This window comes from Acomys russatus, chromosome 12 (genome assembly GCF_903995435.1).
Source record: "Acomys russatus chromosome 12, mAcoRus1.1, whole genome shotgun sequence".
Taxonomy (NCBI): domain Eukaryota; kingdom Metazoa; phylum Chordata; class Mammalia; order Rodentia; family Muridae; genus Acomys; species Acomys russatus.
The window spans coordinates 21,713,545-21,732,448 of record NC_067148.1 but is presented as its reverse complement, the minus strand read 5'-3'; the positions used below and the strand labels follow the sequence as shown (position 1 = coordinate 21,732,448).

General features: G+C 40.4%; 1 protein-coding gene across 3 annotated transcripts in view; it reads right to left on the bottom strand.

Annotated features, from left to right (window-relative positions):
• Dock10 (dedicator of cytokinesis 10) overlaps positions 1-18,904 on the bottom strand; it is a 245,163-nt gene that overhangs the window by 26,053 nt on the left and 200,206 nt on the right. For all 3 annotated transcript variants that reach the window (XM_051153999.1, XM_051153998.1, XM_051154000.1), the window contains exons 31-45: positions 18,438-18,482; positions 14,544-14,719; positions 14,303-14,419; positions 12,347-12,458; positions 11,588-11,709; positions 11,377-11,491; positions 11,218-11,284; positions 10,947-10,994; positions 9,724-9,825; positions 7,341-7,465; positions 6,394-6,506; positions 3,965-4,102; positions 3,211-3,393; positions 2,092-2,202; positions 981-1,196 (exon numbers count right to left, since the gene is read on the bottom strand). In XM_051153999.1, the coding sequence (XP_051009956.1) occupies positions 981-1,196; positions 2,092-2,202; positions 3,211-3,393; positions 3,965-4,102; positions 6,394-6,506; positions 7,341-7,465; positions 9,724-9,825; positions 10,947-10,994; positions 11,218-11,284; positions 11,377-11,491; positions 11,588-11,709; positions 12,347-12,458; positions 14,303-14,419; positions 14,544-14,719; positions 18,438-18,482 (1,790 nt within the window). The remainder of the gene's footprint in view (positions 1-980; positions 1,197-2,091; positions 2,203-3,210; positions 3,394-3,964; positions 4,103-6,393; positions 6,507-7,340; positions 7,466-9,723; positions 9,826-10,946; positions 10,995-11,217; positions 11,285-11,376; positions 11,492-11,587; positions 11,710-12,346; positions 12,459-14,302; positions 14,420-14,543; positions 14,720-18,437; positions 18,483-18,904) is intronic.

Here is an 18,904-nt window from a genome sequence, read left to right as displayed (position 1 = left end):
GACTCTAGCATCTGGTGAAACCATGGAAATAATAAACATCTGCCTCCTAAATTTTTCTTCCTCTAAAGCTGGTTCCTCTTTAATTTCCCTTGCCTTTAGAATGGTTGCCTTTTCAGTTAGCTCTTGGTTATCTTGTGTAAGCTAGTGTAATAGGCAGGTTCTCCTCAAACTGATTATATGGGTGTATTTTATCTCTCCTAAAGGTGCTTTGATCATTGCTGGATACATTAACTCTTGACTTGATGATGGTCCTAGAGCTTCAGATATCTTCTTTTGAGGGTTCATGAAGGGATCTTGCCATTTTCTAAACAGGGAATGGGAAACTGGAAATCTCACCAAACTGTGCACATACCACAGTTCTAGAGACCCTGATTACCAAATGGGCTTCAGGCTTATCCTAGATAAACTCATTACTAATTTCTAGAGGGGCATGTTTCAGGGAGAAGGCAGAACTTCCCGAGTGGTAACTCAGAAACCCCTGGATGCTGTGAATTGCTGTGCACAAATCCATCCAGCATTACAGCTGTGATGGAAAAGTCAAATAAATCAAGTGTTGATTTCCCATCTTTACACAGTGGATTTTCTTGATGACTGGTTCAAATGAACACTGATGAACTTGGCATAGCAGCAACTGTCCCTGCTCTCCTCCAACTCCAGGGAACAAGTCTGAAAGCATACTATTAATTCTGATACAATTACGAACTTCTGAATACTTTAAACAACACTCTCTTTAGATTCAGGTTTTAGACATCCGTTCCTGTATTGTCACCTCTATATCTGGCCACAATCTGATGTCCTCTTCTTAAAATCAGGTGTCACTGAGCCCTGCATGCTGAGCTATTGCACTTAATGTTTTGCTGCATATTATATACACTGGTAGAGAATTTGGTACATTTTATGCCTCATGCTGTACATAAGAAGGCCATTATTTGGATAACTGGGGCGATATTGATGAAGAACCGGTGAGCTTTGCTTATCACCTCAGACAGATCTCCATTTCTTGCATGGATCTTGGCCATGCTTTCCAGCCAGGTCCTCCGCAGCTCAGGGGTACTTGCATAGGAGTTTGCTAGGCTGTACTGGAGGTCCACCAGCATCTCAGGGTCCTTCTCGTGCTCCTTCATCTGGGCTGTGGCCATCAAAACAGTCCTTATACGTTTAGTCAGATCTTTCACCTCTGCTGGGAAATTGCTGTTCTTTGGAAAAGAGAGAGGCTGGGTCATTACCTGCTCAGCATTCACTTGTTAACTTCAACCCATACTCTTAACTATGACTTGACACCACAAGCTTTTGTGTTTTATATATGGTTCATAAATGTTCACATCATATATATTGTGACTGTGATTATATACAAACATTCGGTAATAAGAATTAGGCTGGACTCTATTGTCCTGTAGCCTAACGTTCTACTAGGAGCTTCCTGACTGCCCTTGAGAGTCTGTCCTCTCTAATGGTAATGCATGTCATTCGAACAAGTTTTGGCTTCATTCTTATTGATAGCATGTGGCACTGAACTGGCCAAACATATTCTTGATATACATGTAGATCAAAGACATTCCATCTGACTTGGACTGGTAGTGTTTGAAGAAGTGTTTTTCCACTCCCGACACCAGTGTTCTTATACTTTCAGAGGTAAATACAGAGCCAGCTACAAATGGAGCAAATGAAGAGAAACGGATGTAGTAAATAGACAAAACAAGTGACAGAGGGAAGAAATGCAAAGTGCTCTCTTGATCTCTAGATTGAGCCATGATCGAAGCCTCTTCTACTTCTGGGTTTCCACAAGTGCTTAAAAGAAAGAGGAGGAAAAGACGAATTTGCTTATGATGACCATATTATATGAGCAAATGGTGATGTGCCTGGAAAATGTTGTTACATAGCAATCGAGCACACATCTTGGAAATTCCACCTAAAGCATCATCTACTGGAAGTTTGGGAACTCACAATTATAAATTTAAAGAAACAAACAATATGAGGGATCAGAGTCTCAGTAAGCTAAGCATAGGATTCATAAGCATTGAGATGTCAAAGAAAAAGTCCATCTCAGCTTAGTTCTGATTCTTTAGAAAAAGCCCACAAAGCGCCCCTTACTTTCATCTGTTTATCTCCATTGGCGAAATTGTTGGTAATTGCGAGGGAATGTTGGAACCGAGATCCTCCAATCCCCGCATCAGCTATTAACTGGCTCACTGCTTTGATGAGCTGGAAGATAAAAGAAAAACAAATGCTTTTATATAGTGGTTCTCAACCTTCCTAATGTTCTGTCCCTTTAATACAGTCTGTCATTTTGAGGTAATCCCCAACCATAAAATTATTTTCCTTGCTATTTTAATAACTGAAATCTGCTACTATTATGAATTATAATATAAATATCTGATATGTGACCCCTGTGAAAAGCTCACTCAACACCCAAAGGGGTCACAATCAACAGGTTGAGAAGTACTGTTCTAAGCAAAACGAGAATTTACATTTTGTGTTTCACGGATGCATGTGGGAAGATGAGAGCACGATTGCGTTGGTGCACATGTGGGGCTGGAGACCGGAGGTCAACCTTGAATGCTGATTCCCAGGTGTCATCCATTTTGTTTTTTGATACAGGATCTCTCATGGTCTGTAGCTCACTAAGTAGGCTAGACTAGTTGGCCAGTGAGCCCCTGGGGCCTTCCTGTCTCTGACTCCTCAGCTGTGATTATAAACATGTGCCATTGCACTTGGCCTTTAAACATGGGTCTGAAGAATTGAGCTCAGGTCCCTAGGCTTAGTAGGCATACATTCCACAGTAGAAAGTCCAGCAAATGACATCTTTAAGTGTACATTCTTCTGAAGGCCAAATGATCTAGTGACCTTGTTACTGTACATAACCAGGGAGACATGCAAGAGTCTTATAATCTCACAATGCATTGAGGAAGGACATGAAAGCCTTTGGCATTTGGTGGGATTTGGGCTCCTAGATTACCATGACTGTTGGAGTTGTGTCTTCCATTGGTTTCTAGTGAGTGGGCTGAAGAAAATCAGGTGCAAGTAGAGATGTAACCTGAAATGTATTCATTTCTCCCCAGATCTCCTCTCATATAAATTAGGAAGGACCAAGTGTGTGTGTGGCGTGTGGAAACTCAGTTGACTGGTTTCCTGGGAGCAGGATGCTTTAACTATGCCCGAAACACACCAGGTATATTATCAACAGCATTGATGAAAACTGGGGGCGCTTACTTGTAAGTGAGACCGGACAATGGACTTCTGCTTGTTAAACTCAAAGTTCTTCCTCATGAAGAAGTACAGGAGTGCCGAGGCCTCCATCTGAGTTGAGCGTGACCTGTGGTTACAGCATTTTAGGACTTCATAGCAGAATGATCCGCAGAGGTCAGCAGGCCCCTGAAAAAAGGCCGAAGGGAACTAGAGAGACGGAAGAGGGAGTGAGCGAGCCATGCCCTTTCACATTTCAAACTTGTAGAATAAAATACGATTTAAAATATGCTTTCTCCTCAGCAGAGGAAGGTATGCTTTTATTATTGGAGTATAAACTCAGCAAGATTTTTCTTTTGTATTAATTATTCTTTTGCATAAAATTCCATGTGTTAACAACTGACAACAGTCCGAAATACAACAGATCTTTGAAATGTTCCATTATTCACTCAACACTGTTATATCAGATGCAGTTTATAGTCGTCTTATGGCTGCTGTAGCCATGGCGGTATGAAACTTTTAGCCTGATGATTTTTTAAAAAAAAAATTTATTTCCACAAAACTTCCTATGCTAAAAACTGAGCAACCACACAATCGCTCGGTTTTCAGTACCACCACCTTTTGGGATCCTCTTCATTTGAGACAGAAAATGATTAGAAGCTAGTGGAACCAAAATGTCACAAAACAAGCCTCCTGCCTGGCACACTGAGAGATGCAAATATTTTAAAGTGTTTCTTGTCACCTTTAGCCGAGATTTCACTGGGACCTGGAGCATGCTTACCTTGCACACGAACAGTCTCAATGAAGCAAAGACATGTTTCAGGGCTGTGGCCGACTGGCTGACTTGGAAAAACAGCATGTAGGTATCAAAGACCCTTTTCATGAGTGAATTTTGACAGTCAGATTGTTGGAGCTGCCTCTGAAATTCAGAAGAGATGTTGTTTAGGAAAAGTAGAGGAACAATGGCTTTCCTTGAAAACATTTATTATGAACCTACCATGCGCTGAGCACAATCCTGAGGCCTAGAAGACAGCGCTGAGCAAGAAGACATGATTGGTGTGTGTGCTCAGGGATGCTTACACGCCAGGGTCAAAACCAAACTAAACTGAGCCCAGACAGCAGAAGAGTTACAATGGGACGGAGGTGCAGAAAGGGGTTGTTGTGGTTGGTGGGTTACTTTGCTTAAGAGGGTCTGTAGAGATCCTTCCAAAGAATGAATAGAATTGAAGCAATGTGCCTCAGAGAGACCTTCTAGGATAGCCATGGAGTAAGAGCCCTGGGTTGGAGAGAAGCTTGGGAATTCAAGGCTGAGGAAGAAGAACAGAGTGGCTGGTGCATGGGTAGTGGGTCGGGTCATGGGGGTGAGGATGAGCCGGCAGGTAGGCATTTGGAGAGCCTTTCAGCTGTGTGATATTCAGGCACGTGTCCTTTGGGGAACAAAGAATCAAAATATGGTTGTGTTTTTCTCCCACCATGTTGGCATTTCATCGAAGCAATGTTTTCTTGGTGCATTGTTGCTAGGGGGAGAGGGCTTATTTAGTAGATCCAACCTCTCCTGGTACAGTCCTTAAAGCAGGTTCATTTAGTTCATCTGTAAATGCTTTTTAGCAGCATTATTAAAATGCAACTGGTGTGAGAAACTGTATGCATTCAGAAAGTACAAATGTATAAAGTCACCCACCACTTCCTGAGGTTTTCATACACATTTTTGTAATCTTGTATTCCCATCTAATCTCCAGAGGTCCAATCAGTCCCTGATCTGTTGTTTCTATTAGATGAGACTTTCTAAGGGAACCAACATCACTGGTTTGCCTTCTGAAGCTTCATGTATGGTGTATTCTGTACATTTACCTGTTGATGCCCACTTCAGGTTGTTTCTAGTGTTTTTTTGTTATTTAAAATAAACATGCTATGCTTGTTGGTGTGCAAAGCTTTATGTATGGGTAGGTGCTTTCACTTACCCATGATTGGTCATATGATAAGTATATAATTAGCATTTAAAAATTTATTTTTGTTTTTATTTATGTATATATGTGTGTGCATGGACATGTGTGTGTGTGCGCCATGTATGTGAAGATGTATGTATGTATGTATGTATGTATGCATGTATGTATGTATGAAAGAAGATGGCATGCGATTCCCTGGAACTGGTATTACAGGCAGTTATGAGTGTTCCAGTGTGGATACTGGGAACTGTATTCAATGCTCAACCACTAGATTGTCTCTCCAGCTCCATAGTCAGTGTTTAAAGAAGCCACCATAATATTTTCCAAACTGCCTTTTCACACTTGGATTCTTAGCTCAGTGAATGAGAATTCTAGTTTCTCTAAATATTTGTCAAAACATTGTGTAGCTAGCACTAGGCATTTTATTAATCATATCACAATGGCACCTCATCAATGCTGAATATGTAGCAAATAAAAGATTCTTGGCATTAGCCTTTTTCCAAAAAATTATTTATCATTTAATATGCAGCACTGTTTGTATTTGGCTTTTCCATTAAAAAATAAGGATTCTCAAACCAGGCATGGTGACACATGCCTGCAATCCCAGCACTCTGGGAGAAAGAGGCAGACAGATCTCTGTGAGGTCTACAAAATGATTCCAGGACAGCTTAGGCTACACAGAGAATGTCCTCCAAAGGCACATGTATTGAAGGCTTGACACCCAAACTGAAGAAGTAACAGAATTATGTCACATATTAGTATACTTACACAGATAACACATCGTGGTTACTAATGGACAATGCATCTGATGGATCAGTAAGATTGTATTGCATAGTGATTGCTTAACCATCTTGCATGGAGAGAACATAACACTCATATAATGATAAAATCATTCAGTGACGCTCTTCTCAACATTTGCTTCTGTCATTAAACATCACATGACTAATTATGGTAATAAAAATATGTTTTATTTAAAAGTTGTGGAGTCTCATTCTCACTCTGTGCAGATTCCTGACAGCACAGCAAGAGGAATTAGGAAAAAGATAATAATGGTGGCAGTGCAACACCTAAGTGAGTGGGTTTAGTCAGCTTCTGGCAACATCCAGGAATCTTATTTTTAACGCGCTTCCCTATGGTGTGTAAGTTGATTTACCTCAGGTTAATTGATTTCATAAGTCATCTTTTAAAAAGTGTTCTAGACTTCTCAAGGCTTTTCCCACCTCCCAAGTCATCATTGTGCAGACAACATTATGACCATATTCACCTGGTGGACCTGAGTGAAGAGAGACAACAGGTCTAGAATAGTGAGGCAAACCTCTGTGGCGATGTTGGCCTCTGTGTCGACATGGTGGACAATGTCTATCTCATTGGAGTTGCCTACGAAATACAAAACAGAACAGTGCATAAACACGTGAGACAGTTCTCCAAGGCCAGTAAAACATTTCCTTCTATTACAGTGTTTATTGATATTTTATTTATAAAATCAAAGTACTTTTATTTGATCAACTTCATTTATTGCCTCAGTTAATAAGAACACTGGGTAGAGTTTAGGCATGTGTGCCCTTGGTGTACATCAGCTGTAGGATTTCCATTATTTTTTAAAACTCTTTTTCTTTAATTCAACCATCAGCAGAATCACATTTCTTCTGTAATCAGCCTATTTAAGGTTCCTGCTTCTGGGCTAATAGACTAAATGTATGGTCTCAGTGGACAATCTATACAAACAGACTCTTTGGAAGGACATAGTCTATTTAGAATTAAGGCAATATAGATCTAAACAAGTAACTGTGGGTCACATGCTCATAATTTCCATGTGTCACAACACAAGGTTCTATTTTTATCTTATTGTCCACCTGGACTTTGTGTATCTCTGGAGTCATGATGTCATGGTTACTGCTTTGGAGACATGGGCATTTTTACCTGTTTCCCCTAGAGTTACCGAATTACCTAGTTGAGGGACCAAAAGTGCATAGACAAGCTACCCTGAGCACATTACACTGTTTTGTTGCCCCCTTTCTTTCCTGTGAGGGCAGTTTTCAATTTTCTTTTTAGCAACTCCCTGGTGATTCTTTCTTCAAAGAAATATTTCCAGGCCTACGGCAGACTTTAGAACGGTGACCTCACCAGTATGACCACATTCCTCTTACACCTCACACAATGCACTTCCTGTCCTGCATACACGCTGAGGGAACTGCTTCTGGTTTTACTTACTGTTCATGGTATTGTCCAACATCTGTAAAAGTTTGGGGTTGGAAAGTGCATTTTTGCCTCGAATTATAGGTAAAGTCTGAGATCTGTGCTGTTTATGTCCTTCTTGACCAGAAGTGGTGTGCATCCTGGAACAGAGATGAGAAATGTGGTTGATGCTCCCCAGCAATGCCATAACCAGTATCCATCCAAGTAGTGTGCACGGAGACAAATACGCAAAACGTCTGCAAAGAAGCTTTTTACTGACAATACTGACTATGAGCAGCACAATGGAGGAGATTATTAAATACATTAGAAGAAATTTATTTAATCCAAAATAATATTCAGAAAGAGATATAATGAGAAAAAGACACAGTGGATATCTTTTTTTAAATCATATTTTGATTTTCTTCTTTTTTATTTTGATTGCCCAGAACCTTGTTATATAGACTCAGTCATCTATAAGTCTTGTCTGTCCTAGTTGGCACTAACTTCATGGTATGTGACCATAGAGTCACACAATTTTAGGTAAACAGGATCTCAAACTGTTTTCTGGCCTAATCCATTGATTTTAAGCAAGTAAATATTGTCCATTTTGTAACTGAAGCTATAGCTACAGACACGTAAACCTTACACAAAGAAAGAAACAAACGAACAAAACCAAAACAAAAGAGAAAACTGAAAGGCACTCAAAATAAAACTGTAGTTCATTATTACTTCAGAGACTTCACAAAAATTAAAGAATACTATCTGGCTAGGCAGGAAGGTATTAAAAATATAATGCAGACACGTCCCCTTGTTTGTTTGTTTTTGAAGCAAATGACACAAGCTGAACTGAAGAAAGCAAAGTAATGCTCTTCTGCATCTGTTTTTTCATCTGGGAGTTCCCGTGATTCATGATCTGTTAGGGCCACGCCTCTCCCAGTGTCAGGAAAGCAGGACTGGAAGGTCCTGGTGCTTCTAATTGCTCATCTAGTACAGCAATGACAATGACCTTAGTGTGTCTGCTTTGGTGCTCTGTAACATCCACCTGGGGGAAACTAGCCACTGTCTTTGTGGAGTTTGGAATGCTTCCTGTTCAGCACAATTTTCATTTATCCAGAGAGTACTCTGATGGTGGGAGATTCTCTGTCATGTAAATAACCCATAAGCAACACCTTTGTGACGAAGGTTGCCAATGAGAGATGCCTTTGCGAGTCAGAAGGAACGCTGGCTTTTGTCACTGTTGCAGTATTCAAGGCTAAGTATTCAAGGATCTGTCCGGGTTGAATCCCAGCTGAGGCAACTGTGGCTTTCTGTAACCTAAGAAGTCTGGATCCTGCCTGCATCTAGAGAGAGTCATGAGTTCTGGGATGCATGGTGGGACTTTGGGGATTGAGATTATCTCCCAGGTTTTGAGCCTATGGCAGTCTGGAAGTGGGGGAAAGCCCTGGTTTCCAGGAGATGAGGGCCAGTATGGGTAGACCCTGTCGAGTCTCTAAGGAGGAGCCTTAAGATCTGTCCATCATGCATGATGGACTGTGGTGACTTTAGATGTGTTATACTTGCTATGAAACATGTGAAACAATTTTGTATTGTGTTCTCCTATATTACAGTTTGAAAAGCAAACCCATGATTACATCTTTTAAATTTACTTTCTCACTGGAGGCCAATTTCTACAGGTCCCCGTGGATGGGAGCAAAATTTATTTTGTTATTTACTGACTATGTACATTTTCCTATTTCTTCCTGAAGCTCTTTTCTAAAATATACACATCACATATCCTTAGGATGTGCCTAAGAAGAATAAATCAAACTCAGGAACGTTTAGGGAAAAACTATTGGTTTGTTAGACCAGAGATTCTTGGAGGCAGAATTTCAGGGCGTGTGGCTCTGACTGGGCAGGCTAATCAGGGGGTGAGCAGGGGCTGCAAAGTTGGAGCTTTTCTAGTATTTAGATAATCTAAGGGTGCTTGTGAGTTCCCGGGCTTCCTTGTGGCTTCCGACCCTTTAAACTTCAAGCACGAACTTCAGGAGCACCAAGAATTCAGCAGAACTGGGAGTCACGGCACCAGGGTTTTGTTTTGTTTTTTTTTTTCCTATATTGCTAAGATCGAAGGGGGCATCTTATGGGGATTCTATACACTTTTGGTTTTAGCTAAATCGAAATGCCCATGAATGCTCTTCCATTCAAGGCATTGTGTGTTAAAGGAAGATAACTAAAGCACAGTCCTTAGGTTTTGTTTTTACGTCAGTGAGGCAGGTGACAAAGTAGCTAAGGAGTTCCTTCAGATAAACATATACAAGCTGCTTAAAACTGCCTTCGTTTTGACATATGTACATGACAGAACATATCCATCCCTCCACATGGATGTTCACATATAAACAACACATACATAATTTTAAATACCAAGCGAAGGTGGTATTACCATTGTGACAAGAGGCCTGAGGTCTGGCATGAAGGATTGGACCCTTTCAGAGTTCCGTTGTTCTGGGTTGACTGCACAAATTTGAACGCTGCAGCAATTTTTCTGCAAGGGACACAAGTTTAAATCATGCCTCTGCATTTATAATTTATACATAAAAACAGAATGACAAGTGACAAGCTATTACCGAACAAGGAGATGTTTCATAGTCTGTGAATTAATGAAAAGTAAGGGGCAGGGAGATGGCTCTGTTGGTTAAGTGCTTGCTATGAAAGAAAGCACGGGGACCTGGATTCTGAACTCTAGCATAGATATCGATGGAGTCCTGCCTGTAATCTCAGTCAATCAGGATCCACTGGGCAAGATGGCTGGCTAGGATAACCATATTGGTAAACTCTGGCCTCAAGTGAAGATACCTACTCAGTATTTTTGGTGGAGAGTGAGGAAGACATTTGGTGTCAACCTTTGATTGCACCCAACCACATGCAAATACATACACACCAATACTGCATACATCAACAAAATGAAAATAAAATCAACATTTCAGTTTCTTCTAGGAATAGGAAATTATAGGGATTTGGATGTTTTTGTCTTTGTGACAAATGATGCCAGCATTTAGTAATTCTAGACTAAGTTTTGGTTTTAGCTTACTGGAAGCATGTTCTTAAATAGATGTGTTTCACTCATATCAATCTACCAATTTATCTATTTATCATCTATCTATCTATTTATCTACATATCTAAATAATGTCTTTCTTCTCATTTTTTCTTTGTTCTCTCTCCTCCTCCTGTCTCTCTCTCTCCCTCCCTCCTTCCCTCCCTCCCTCCCTCTCTGCCTCTGTCTCTCTGTCTCTGTCTCTGTCTATCTCTCTCTCTGAGTGTGTGTGTGTGTGTGTGTGTGTGTGTGTGATGACTGGTTCTTCTGAAAACCAGAGGACAACCTTGGTTGTTAGTTCTCACTTTCTGCCTTGTTGAGACTGACAGAGTTTCTTGTTTTCCCTGTGAATGCCAGACTACCTGACGTGGGAGCTTCCAGCGGGAAGAGAACTCTACAGCAACACTGGGTTCCTAGAGCCTTTCTGGTGTCTGGCTTTATGTGGGTTCTGAGGATGCAAAGTAAGGCCTTCACTTTTGCATGGCTGGTATTTCACACACTGAGCCATATTCAAAACTCCATGATTTTTTTTAAAAGACTGTATTAGTCTACTAGAATTTAAGACAATTACCTTATTATATTGCGTTTTCCCAGGTATCTAAAATTTTGAAGACAAACACTACAAAGGGGGGAAAAATCACATTGTAATTATTCACATTCTTTGATTTATACATAAGAATTCATCTAAATATATGGAAAGAAAAATAATATCTTTTCTTTACATATTTCATGTACTATTCTTGATATTTATTTACCCTTAAGGCTTCTTTGGATGAAGAGTGGTATAGTGAGCTATTTTGAAAGCTCCAGAAAATAAGTTATTGGATCAACCTGAAACTTACTCCAAGATGCTGAAGAAGTCTGACACCTCTGGACTGGGTGCTCTCTGCCAGTAGGCAATCAGAGTCTCTAGAGAGAAACACAGTGTGGCAAGAAGCTCTTAGAGATGAACTTTTCTTTCTTTCTCTCCCTTTAAATGGACTTGAAAACATTCCGCTTACCATCCGAAATGGTCTTCATAATATGAAGAAAACACATAAGAAGACTCCTGGTTTCTGCTTGATCTAATTTGTCAAATCGAAGGGTTGACCCAATCAAAGATAAGGGCCTTGGGATCTGGGAAACAAAGGACCAATAGGGATGCGTAAGACTCGGGGTGTCGAGGCTTGTAACTACGCTGCCTGGTGTTGGGAGCAGGGAGGGGCGCTGCACCTTTTCACAGTTGTCTGTCTTCTCACTGCTCTTCTCCGTGGTGCTAGGGTTGGAGTCGAGGCTCGCTAAGGAGGCTCTGGAGTCTGCGTGGTTCACTGTAGAAATAGCTATTGATGAAAATGCTGCAAACACAAGCCACAGCACACAGTATGGTGATGAGATGGATGAGCACAAACAAAAACAGCACAGATGATGAAACAGAGTTGCTCATTGCTGAGGTGGACACAGCATTGTGAAATAGAACCTGGGAGTCGCACAGAAACTGTGCTACACTCAAAGCATCCCAACAGTGGCCTTGGTGGATCTAGAAACATTTAAACCATTTTAAGTGGATATAAAGTTTGTTCTTTGGATCTCTAAAAAATGCCATTAAAAAACAGACAAAGATAACTCTTATTTTAACAGAAGATGATTTGGAGGAAGGAGTGTTTAACTTGACAGTTTATGAGAAATAAAAATGACATTTTTCAAAATAGTTCTTAATATAATCCTTGAAGCTGAAGAGCTATTATATTTTAAAAGGCTGTGCATAACAAAAAGCTAAAGCCTGCAGAATAAAGTAATTTGATAACATCTGAGTAGACAGCCCTTTAAGCCAAGTAGAGTGGAGGTCACTGGATGACACTCAAAGAAATATGTTAGCAGCTGTAGTTATATAGCGGGGTCTACTTTGTCAGGTATGTGATGCATTTGAATTATGGATAGAAAGCACGTGATGTACAATGTTAACCATGAATGCTCTCAGCAGCTCTTGAGTACCTGCTATGGAATTTAAGACATCTTTGGAAAATGATGTATCCACAGAAGTTGCATGTTTCATGGACGTCTGGGTTTGAAATCCTCCATTGGTGCTGAGGTCATCTCTAGATCCCTGCATTCAACAAGGGGAAGAGACAATGGGAATTAGGTTGTTTCAGAACGGTAGACCATTATGCCTTTTACGTCCCTGTCAGTTTAGGTATTCAATGTGACATTTTGTATCCTAGCAAAGACACTCCACTGAAGTTGGCAGTGAAAATGACTATTGTCAAAAGCGAAGTCTTGTTCACAGCTTGATTTCCTTATGCAACATTTTAAAGTTTTTTGTTCTTTTACAGTTTCCTTCTTCCCACTAAGTCCTCACCACACTTTTATGCCTTTTGTTTCTGTTTCTGCACCGTGACTCACTGGAGTTGAAAGAGGGCTACTTGAGTAGGTGTGGGCTATCCACTGGAGCATGAGTAACTCCGAGGTGGCTGCATCACTGGAGACAAAGGATTTCTTTTCTCCATCAGCCTCCACTGTCATTAGCTCCCCAGGGTGTGTATGTGTGTGGGTCCCATGATCCCCTCCCCATACTAGCCCAGTCTTATGCAGGGCCCTATGAGGAAATCATAGCTGCTCTGAGTTCCTGAGTTTAAAAGCCATGTCACAATCTTCTTCCCTAACATTTGGCTAAAAATTCTTTCTGCTCCCTCTTCTGGGAATTTTTTTTTAATGATTTAGCAGAGATAATACTTTAGATGTGGACTAGAACAATTGCTGATATAGTAATGTATTAAACTATAGATATAATTATCATATTATATACATTAATATCACCAGGAACTAGGTTTTAAATCCGTATGTTCTTAGCATTGTGGCAAATGTTTCCTGTTACACAACTTGATATTCAGGATCCTGTTATGTTAAGAGCTTCATCCCAGTTTACAAACATGAAAACAGAGGCCTAGAGGTCTGGATAATATTCTAAAGGGTACATACATGTTACATGACTCTGCTGGGATTTGATCGAAGTTTCTCATACAAAAACATTTCTGAAAGTATAACCTTAATGTTTATAAGGGTCTATCTTAAGACTACTACTAGATTTAGAGTGTGTTTTTCCTCTCTCATCATTTTATTTTTGTGTATGTGTTCTGCTCACATGCTCACATATGTGCGTGTACAGGACATGTATATGTGGAAGCTGGAAATCAATACCAGCTGTCTTCTTCAATCACTTCCTATCTTGCTTTAGTGAGGCAAGGTCTCTCAATGAACCTGGAACATGGCAGAGTTTGGTTAGAGTGCCTGGCCAGTGAGCCCTAGGGAATTTTCTGTTTCTACTCTCTCCATGCTGAGATTATAGATTCATGCCACAGCACTCAGCCTTTTATGGAGGTGCTGGGGATTAAAGTCAGGTCCTCATACTTTCATGCAATCACTTTGCCAACTAAACCATCTCTGGGTCCCTGAAATAGATTTTTGTGTTGTCACCATGCTGGCTGAGTGGAGAATACTCACAATGGGACACATCAGGCCTTTGACTATATGAGGCACTTAGCTCCCGTCGGGGGTGGGAAATGAAGGGAGGGGTAATAGGTGAGTGATATAGACTCAATATAAGGCCATGAAGAGATTATACAAGCTGCAACAGCTGAGAAGACTTAGATGGTGATGCAGAAAATAAAGGAATAAAAAAACAGTCCTGAAGGGGGAGAGAGAGAGAGAGAGAGAGAGAGAGAGAGAGAGAGAGAGAGAGACAGACAGAGAGACAGACAGACAGACAGACAGACACGCCAGGTAGATGCTGCAAGCAACCATTAGGGACAAATGATCTATTGAACACTTGATGGGAAGAGTGGCTTAACCCTAGCTTGATTATAGGTAGGAAGAAATGGCTACCCTGCACATAAATATAAATAAGAGAAACACCTTAAGGCAATAGACATTTGGAGAGCTGTGCAAACATACCTGATTGGATGTGTTCACAGTGAAAGGATACAGGTCCTTCAGGTAGATTCTTGGCATATTGTCCAGCAGCATGCCATACAGGGGCATGTACAGACTTGCTATCTGTGCCTGCTTCCTCTAGGTAGAGGCAGACAAGAGAAACGACTCACATGAACATCAATAGACTCAAGGGTCTTATATTTATTTAATGCAGTGAGCCATTAAATGGCATTTGGGGGAGGGAGAAAGAAAGGCTACTTACGGGCTCTCTGTACCGATCATCGAAAGAATGCTTAGCCATTAGATTTTTTAGGACAGCTAAAGCTAAGTGTCTGATATCTTGGTCCTCCTGCAGGGCAAAGCCAACTTCTCGGAGCAGAATTCCGATTAAGAAGTGTTTGCGGCAGAATTCATTTGTGACGGAGTATTCAGGCATATCTTTGAGAGGAAGAGATTATGTTATTGAAAACTGAATAACCACTTTACGACTACAAAAGGCAAATCAGACAGCTACTTAAAACCTCTGCCCCCAAGCAGGAGGGGTTCCACAATACAACCTGGCCCACTGAGACCTTGGGAGTGTCTCCTCAGAAGGGAAAATATTTGCTTACATAAACACAAGCATAAATAAATACTAACACAGCACGTCAGTAGCCATTGAGAAAGGTTCTAGGAAAAGACGGCTACACTGAGTGAGACCTTGGGGGTGGCTAATGGTTTGTTTTGGGTAAATGGAGGCAATGGAGCCGTGGTGGGGGAGAGGGGCGAGGATGTTGGGACAGGGATAAGGCTAATGTTCAATGGCACAGAGTTCTGAAATGCAGACAGGTACATGGGAACAGACACGTGTGAGGGATGAGTAAATACAGTGATCAAGGAATCAAGGCTTGAGATATTGGGAGTAGATGGTGGCGAAATGTAAGAACACATTCCATTCCTAGCACTTGGGTCCCTCTCACTCAAGTTCTGTTGAAAAGGCTAGGACGCTAAAAGGGTCCTGAGATCAGTGTCCTGATTGCACCTGTGATTTACAGACTTATTAATATAGAATTTGGATTTAGATTAATTAGATAGTGGGGATGTACGCAACTCAAAAGCAGAGGGCACAAAAGAGATGGTGTTTGGGCCAGGGTCATAGGAATTGCAGCAGCAGGGACACCAGGACTAGCTGGTTGAAGAAAATGAAGGAGAAAGGAGGGGGAAAAGCCAGAAGGACTGTCAAATCTGAACCATTATGTTAATTATTGTGTAATAATTAGACTAACTTGGAGTTGTGCATCATGTCCTCCCACCCAGTGTAATTCCACATACTAGTGGGCTAGCACCCAAGACATCATTGGGAAAACTTCTTCATGTGAGTATGTTTAATGCCTTTATGAATATGACCTCACAAATTCTGGTGACAAAAGCCAAAAATATACAACTAAAACTATATACATAAAACTAGAAAGTGTTTCTAGACAGCAAAGGTAACCAAGAAGGAGGAAAAGGAGGAAGAAGAGAGGAGGAAAAGGAAGAAGAAGTGAGGAAGAGGAGGAGGAAGAGAGGAGGAGGAAGAAGAGAGGAAGAGGAGTAGAACGAAGAGGGGGTGGGGGAAGAAGGAAGAAAATGGAGGAGGAGGAGTCAATCTAGAGACTGCAAGAAACTATGTGCAAATCATATATCCTATAGGAGCTTATATTTAAAACACAGAGGGTCTGGAGAGATGGCTCAGCAGCTAAAAGCACTTGCTCCTATTGCAGACAACCTTGGCTCAGTTTCAGCAGACAGTGGCTCACAACCACCTGGAACTCCAGTTCCAGGGGATCCAATGCTTTCTTCTAGCCTGTGCAGACCCCAAACACCCAGGTGTTGCACATAAATACAGGCAGGCAAACATTCTTAACACTTAAAAAAATCCATCTTAAAAAATGGTAAAGCATAAATAATCTACACAAGTTAATGGCAAAATAAGATATCACTCCAAACCCAAATAATCAGATTAAAAAATGAGTAGAGAACTTGAAGAATCAGTTTTCTAAGGAAAACATTACAGTTCCCAACAAGAGGATGGAAAATGTGTTTAATGCCACTGATAACCAGGAAAGGGCAAATCATAGTCACAATGCGCTATCAGCTTGTTCCCGTCAGAGTGGCTGCTGACAGCCATCAAATGATAACGAGTGATAGGGATGGAGTGGAGAAGCAGGAACCCAACACCCTGCCCCAGTGGTACAGCCAATATGGAAAATCAGAATGGGGATTCCTCATATAAGTAAAGACACAACTACTGTACCATCCAGTAGTGCAACTTGAGGATAGATGTCCAAAAAAAAAAAAAAAAAAAAAAAAAAAAAAAAAATGAAATCAGAACATTTTTTTTCTTTTTAACCAATACACAAAAAACATATTTCTTCATATGAACAAGGCATGTAATGTTGTATGTGTGTGTGTGTTGCATAATGTTTAAATCAGCTAAGTATATTTATTTCCCAAGTATATATTGTCCTTCCATCATGAGAAAATTCAAAGTCCTTTCTTCTAGCTTTTTGAAATGTATAGTACGTTACTGATATGCAGAGTTACTCTACTGCGCAATAGCAACCAGAATTTCTAGCTTCTACTCAACTGGAAGTGGTCAGTGTTGGTCAGCCTTTCTCCGTACCTCCCTCACATTCTTCCTGCATCTCTCAGAGCCACACTGCACTCTCAACTTCAAGGGCCATTTTCAAAAAAGACTTCTTTATTTATTATTATGTATACAGTGCTCTGCCTGCACGGATACCTGCTCGCCAGAAGAGGGCATCCGATCACATTATAGATGGTTGTAAGCCACCCTGTGGTTGCTGGGAATTGAACTCAGGACATTTGGAAGAGCAGTCAGTGCCTTTAACCTCTGAGTCATTTCTCTAGTCCTAGGGGGCCTATGTTTTAGAATCTTATATAAATGAGAGCAAGTGTAACTTGTCCTTATTTCTTGCTCATTTAACTCCCCAGAATGAGATTCAGTTCTATCCATCATGCCACAAATGACAAGGCCTCACTTTTAATGGGCCAATAGTATCCACATTGCAATCTGCATCTTGTTCATCAGCAGTTGCAGTTGGGGCCCTAGGCTGTTTCCATTTCCTGCCTCCTATGAATGGTGCTTTAGTGGCCATGTGCCTAGTCAAGGACATGACAATCACATATGTGCTTATTTACACAGTAGGGGGATTGCTGGATCAATAATAGCTTGGCTTTTACTCTTTGGTATCTATGTATCATCTATCTATCTGTCTATCTATGTATCTCTCTATCGTCTTTTTATCTATTATCTATCTATCTTTTTATCTATCTATCTATCTATCCATCATCCTTTTATCTATCTGTCTGTCTATTTATCATCTATATAATCCCCCTTATCTTATTTTTTTGAGGTCTCTAAGCTGTTTTCACTCATGGCTTTATTAACTTATATTCCTACCAAGAGTGTACAGTGGACCTCTTTTCTCCATATATCTTGTCAGCACGTGCCATTTAGACTTTTACATAAAATCATCATTTTAAAGAAACACCAGTAACCCCATATTTGCTGGGATTTTTATCCCAGAGGTATGAAATGGGGGAGGGCAATGTTCTGGTTTTATTTGCAAATAGAGGAAACTCTGGGAAGTGAAAATGCAATACGGATACTGAAGAATCTCATGGGTGGAAGTTACAAGTTGAGCTCATGGAAGGAGACTAGAAAAGCAGTTTCGAGTGACTGGGGAGATGTGAGAAATGAGGCATTTTCCTCACAGGGTACAAACTTTCAGTGGTAGGATGATATATTATAAGGCCAACTATGCAGCATGGAAGTGTTAGATACTATGTTATTGCTCATTAAGAGTAATGCTTTGTCCAAGTCATACAGACCAAATTGTAAGGAACCAGTGTGTATATCTGGGGACTTTATTTATTGCACATAGGAAAAATTCAGATGACTTGGGAAATTAAAGCTTTCCAACTCCTGAAGAATGAAATAGGAAAGAATTAAAGTTAAGATATCAAATATGCGTTACAAAGAGAAAAGTCCAGACAAACATCTGGATATGTTGCGTATATGTTAACACATAGGAATTTGTGGCATTGTACTTATCAACATGATAATAATACTGCTCTGGAGCTTATGTAGGTAATAGGAAATATTATTTACCTGAGGCGTGAAACTCTTGAATTGATTCTGAAGGCGTCACAGGATCTAGATTCAGTATGAATAGAGAGTAACTTCAGACACATCAATACACGTACATCCATACATATATACATCCATTAATTAGTTTAATTTATAGTAGAAATTTAAAATACGTTTAAAATTATTTGCTATTATATCACCAATTTTAGGGAAATTTAAGTTGTTTGCCCCCTCAAAATGTCATGAACAGAATTATTTCAATTCTTAGCCTCCTACTTAAGAGCCAGGTTCTTGTACGAAAAACCTGCCCAGTATGAAATATATGACAGACTATCAGGATTTTTACTGCTTTGTTGACTGAGAACGAATAACTGGAATTAAAGCGTCCAAATAAAGATTTGATCCCTTCTTGAATATCTTATCAACTTATCCAGCCAAGAATAACTTGGCATTAACTTAATAAAAGAAGCCCTCCTCTTTTTCCTCCT